The sequence below is a fragment of the Plasmodium reichenowi genome, chromosome 13 (assembly GCF_001601855.1).
Source record: "Plasmodium reichenowi strain SY57 chromosome 13, whole genome shotgun sequence".
In the NCBI taxonomy this organism is placed as follows: Eukaryota; Apicomplexa; class Aconoidasida; order Haemosporida; family Plasmodiidae; genus Plasmodium; species Plasmodium reichenowi.
The window spans coordinates 1,512,850-1,517,440 of record NC_033658.1 but is presented as its reverse complement, the minus strand read 5'-3'; the positions used below and the strand labels follow the sequence as shown (position 1 = coordinate 1,517,440).

General features: G+C 16.7%; 2 protein-coding genes and 1 non-coding gene across 3 annotated transcripts; 1 reads left to right on the top strand and 2 right to left on the bottom strand.

Moving 5' to 3' along the window:
• Positions 1–190: 190 nt before the first annotated feature.
• PRSY57_1340300 (60S ribosomal protein L18-2, putative) lies at positions 191–1,420 on the bottom strand (the record flags this gene model as incomplete). The annotated part of the gene is made up of 3 exons (XM_012909328.2): positions 191–495; positions 840–1,095; positions 1,418–1,420. 3 exons carry the CDS (start codon positions 1,418–1,420, stop codon positions 191–193), a joined length of 564 nt encoding a protein of 187 aa, XP_012764782.1.
• Positions 684–761, bottom strand: PRSY57_1340400. The gene has a single exon (XR_002204086.1). It is a non-coding gene; the product is annotated as a small nucleolar RNA snoR20 (small nucleolar RNA).
• A 2,043-nt stretch (positions 1,421–3,463) lies between the features above and the next one.
• PRSY57_1340200 (60S ribosomal protein L18, putative) lies at positions 3,464–4,133 on the top strand (the record flags this gene model as incomplete). The annotated part of the gene is made up of 2 exons (XM_012909327.1): positions 3,464–3,499; positions 3,615–4,133. The coding sequence occupies 2 exons, from the start codon at positions 3,464–3,466 to the stop codon at positions 4,131–4,133; spliced, it is 555 nt and encodes a 184-aa protein (XP_012764781.1).
• Between the last annotated feature and the right edge of the window lie 458 nt (positions 4,134–4,591).

Below are 4,591 nucleotides of genomic sequence, written 5' to 3'. Positions count from 1 at the left end.
ATACATATAAATATATATACAACCTAGGGTATACATATATATACACATATATACACATATATATATATAATATATACATTTTTATATTGTATATATATTTATAAAATTTTTTTTGTTTTTTTTTATACATCACAGAAAAATGAAAATATTTATTTATATATTTTTTTATATGAATATAAAAGATATTAGATTATTTCTTATATGCTCTTGACTTTCTTCTTCCTCTTGCTTTTTCAAATTTTCTTCCCTTTGAACGTACATAAGGTCTTGCTTTAGATTTAGGTTTACCTGGAGCTTTTCCAAAGTGTTTCTCAGCAGTTCTTGCTTTGGTTGGTCCTCTTAAAAGTACACATTTTTTTCCCGTTGGATATTTCAAAGCTAATTGATCAAATGTCAAGCATTCTCCACCGGCATCTTCAATTCTTTTTCTTGCGGTTTCGGTAAATCTTAAAGCACATACTTTAAGTTGTTTCAAACTAAACAACCTCTTATCATCTAAGAAAAAATAAAATAGAAATTAATATGTTCACGATATGATAATATGCATATATATATTATAAATATATAATAAATATTTACGTATATATATATATATATATATATATATATTTTGGCAAAAGAAAGCAAATATACACAATTTACATAACATTTATATAATCATATTATATATTTATATGTGTGTAGATCAGAACGTTCTACCATCTCCATTGATAATGTCAGAAGACCGTCGTGATTCGTAGAAGCTTATTCATCATGTAATATATTATGTAATATAAATAATACATAATTCATGTTCATATAATAAGTATATATATATATATATTTCTTTTTCATGTTACCTGTTATTGATCCAACTACTACGGCTATATCATTTGGGTGATTGGCCATGTGATATTGTAATTTAGATAAAGATAAAGGGGGTCTATAACGTTTGGGCATGATAAGTCTTTTAGCTATTATTTTATTGAAATTAGCATTGGTTCTTCTAGCTAAGAAATTGTATAATTTTACTAATAATCTTAGATAAGGGTTTTTAGAAACCAAGTGTTTCCTTCCATGTTTTTTTATTCTACCAACATTTTTAAGTGCGATACCCTACAAAAAAAAAAATAAAAAAAATAAAAAAAATAAAACATAATATATATATATATATATATATACATACATACATGTCGTCATAATATATTCGATTACAATTATTTATTCACATAAGCTTAATTTGGTCATATATATATATACATATATATATATATACAATAAAATATTTATATATACTTATAAATGAAAAATAATATAAACAAAACTAATATATCTTAATATATATATGTAATATTCTTCTTTTATATTATTATAATATATATTAAATATGGATTCATTAAATATTTCATTCATCAATTCAATTTGTTTTCATTCTTACCATATTTTATAAAGCTAATTATAATGTTAAATAAAAGATGAAAAAAAATAAAATAACGTATGGTATTTCTTTATATTAAAATGAAATTACAAATAAAAATAAAATTAATTATTTAATATCAATATTATATATATATATATATATATATTAATATTATATTAAAATTAAAAAGAAACGAAAATTATCTACTTAATTGTAACATAAAATAAATATATATTTTTTTTTTTTTTTTATCTTCTTAAATATTAAAAATAAAAAAATATATATAAAAATGAAAATCCTCAAAATGGATTATGTAAATATCATTTTGTGTTACAAATTAAAAAAAAAAAAAAAAAAAATTTTTTTTTAATCAAAGATGGATATATTTTATATATAATATTATTATATTATAAATATATATTATATTTTATATGTATAAAATTATATATATATTACATATTATAACATATAATAAAACTACAAAAGCTTTATATATAATATTTTTTTATACTTTTTTACTTATTTTATAAGTTATTTTTTTTTTTCACCTATAAAGTTGTAAATTTTTTATTATATATATATATATTAATAATATTATTATTATGTATAAGCCTACAAAGTAGGTAAATTAATATATATATATATAAATAAATATATTATAATAATTTTTAAGTTTTTTTGTTTTATACTTATATTTATATATATATATATATTATATATATGTATTATGTATGTATATTATATAAAGGAACAGTTTATAATACCTTCATTTTTTTTTTATTTATATATTTAATACATATATAATATTATATAATGTATATAAATAATAAAGCAAATAAAAATACCTTGGGTAAAAATTAATTTCATATACCATAAGCTACTATATAACACCCCTTTTATAATACAACTTATATAATAAATATTATATTATATATATATATGTATATATGAAATCCCTTAAAACACTACATATAAAAATATAATATATACATTAATTATTTATTATATAATAAATATATTATTTTATTATTTCTAAGTTTTCATACGCTTTATATATATATATATATATATATTATAATAATATATATTATAATATATATGTTATTTATATATGTATAATAATACATATATATTATAAATTAAAAAAAAAAACAAAATTATAGAAATTTGTTTATATAAAAGAAAAAGGTATAATATATTTATAACAAATCTTATATTATTATGATGTGTTTAATTATATGGTTCTCATTCAATATCGTTAAAATATTATTATATATATTAAATATATACGAAATATTCCCTCTTCATATATAAAAATTTCTTTATAACAATTTTTTAGAATAAACCAAAGGAGAAGAATTATATACATATATTATAATATATATATTATATATATTATATTTATATATATTAATTAAAAAAAATCAACTTCAACTTTTTTTATATATGTATAAAATATAACTTTTTGAAGAAAAATATTTTACCATACTTTCTTTTATTTTCTCTTATAAAAAAAAAAAAAAAAAAATAGGATTATATTATTATATCAATAAATATATATATATAATAATAATATTAATATGATATATATATATATATATATATATACTCAATATTTTATTATATGTAAAAATAAAAAATAATAAAATTTCTTTTTTTTTTTTTTGATATAAGAATGAAAAATTAATGATATATTTTATATTTTAAAATAAAATATTTTTTTTCTGATTTGTTTTTTCAACAATATTAATATATATATTTATATATATATATATATATATATGTATTTTATTTTTATATAATTTATATGAAAAAATCACCATTTAATTAAAAAGTAAGAAAAAAGAAAAGAAAATTAATTTTTTTTAATATTAATAAATATTTAACACTTATAAGAATTATTTTTATTATTATATGTTCTTCCTAAAAATACATTTATCAACATATAATTTCTTACATTTTTGTTATTAATATATATAAATTTATATATTATTTTATTTATTTATTTTTCTTTTTTCTCATAGCTTGATATATAATATTATAAAAAAACAAAAAAAAACAAAAATGGTTAAAAAAATAGATAAATCTTTAAATACAAATGTAAGTTTAAATATATCAAAAAAAAAAAGAAAAATTTGAACATATATTTTATATATATATATATATATGTATATATATATATATTTTTTTTTTCCTTCCCTTTGTGCCTTTTTAGATACACCAATATCATATTGTTGGAAGAGCTATTCCTACAGCTAAGGATAAGAACCCAAATGTTTATCGCATGTGTATATTTGCTAAGAATGATACTAATGCAAAATCTCGCTTTTGGTATTTTATGAAAAAGATTAATAAACTTAAAAAATCTAATGGAGAATTATTAGCATGTGAACAAATTAAAGAAAGGTTTCCCTTACGTGTAAAGAACTATGGTGTTTTATTAAGATATGATAGTAGAACAGGTACTCATAATATGTATAAAGAATTTAGAGATACAACGAAAGAAGGAGCTATAGCTCAATTATATTCTGAAATGGCTGGTAGGCACAGAGCAAGAGCCTCATCTATTAATATTATAAGAATCTCTGAAATAAGTTCTAGTTTAGTCAGGAGACCACATATTAAACAATTATTAAAAAGAAGACTAAGATTTCCAGCATTGCATTTACCAACCTTACAAAAGGAATATAGAAAGAAATTTGCATCAAAAAGACCATCCACATATAGAATGTAAAACGGTAAAAATAATAACACGAATTATCACAATAATTTTTCACATATGTGTATATATGTATATATATATATATATATATTATCAAAGGGACAACCGTTTCAAGAAAGCAAATGTTATTATTTTGTTTTTATTCTAGTGTATGTAAGCCAAGAACCAATAAAAAAGTAATAATTAAAAAGGAAATAAAATAAATATACATATGTAATTATACATATAATAAGTATGTGTATTTATTATTATTTTTTTTTTTAATGCTATTTATTTATTATTACATCTTTTTATTTAATTTTTGTATTTTTTTATATAATTCCTTTATTTCTTTCTTTATTTCTTTTTTTTTTTTTTTTTTTTTTTTTACTTTAATTAAATTTTAAAATACGTTATAAATTTTAAATATTTTTTATAAATAAAAAAAAAAAAAAAAAAAAGACGAAATAATAAAATAAAAAAATAAAAAA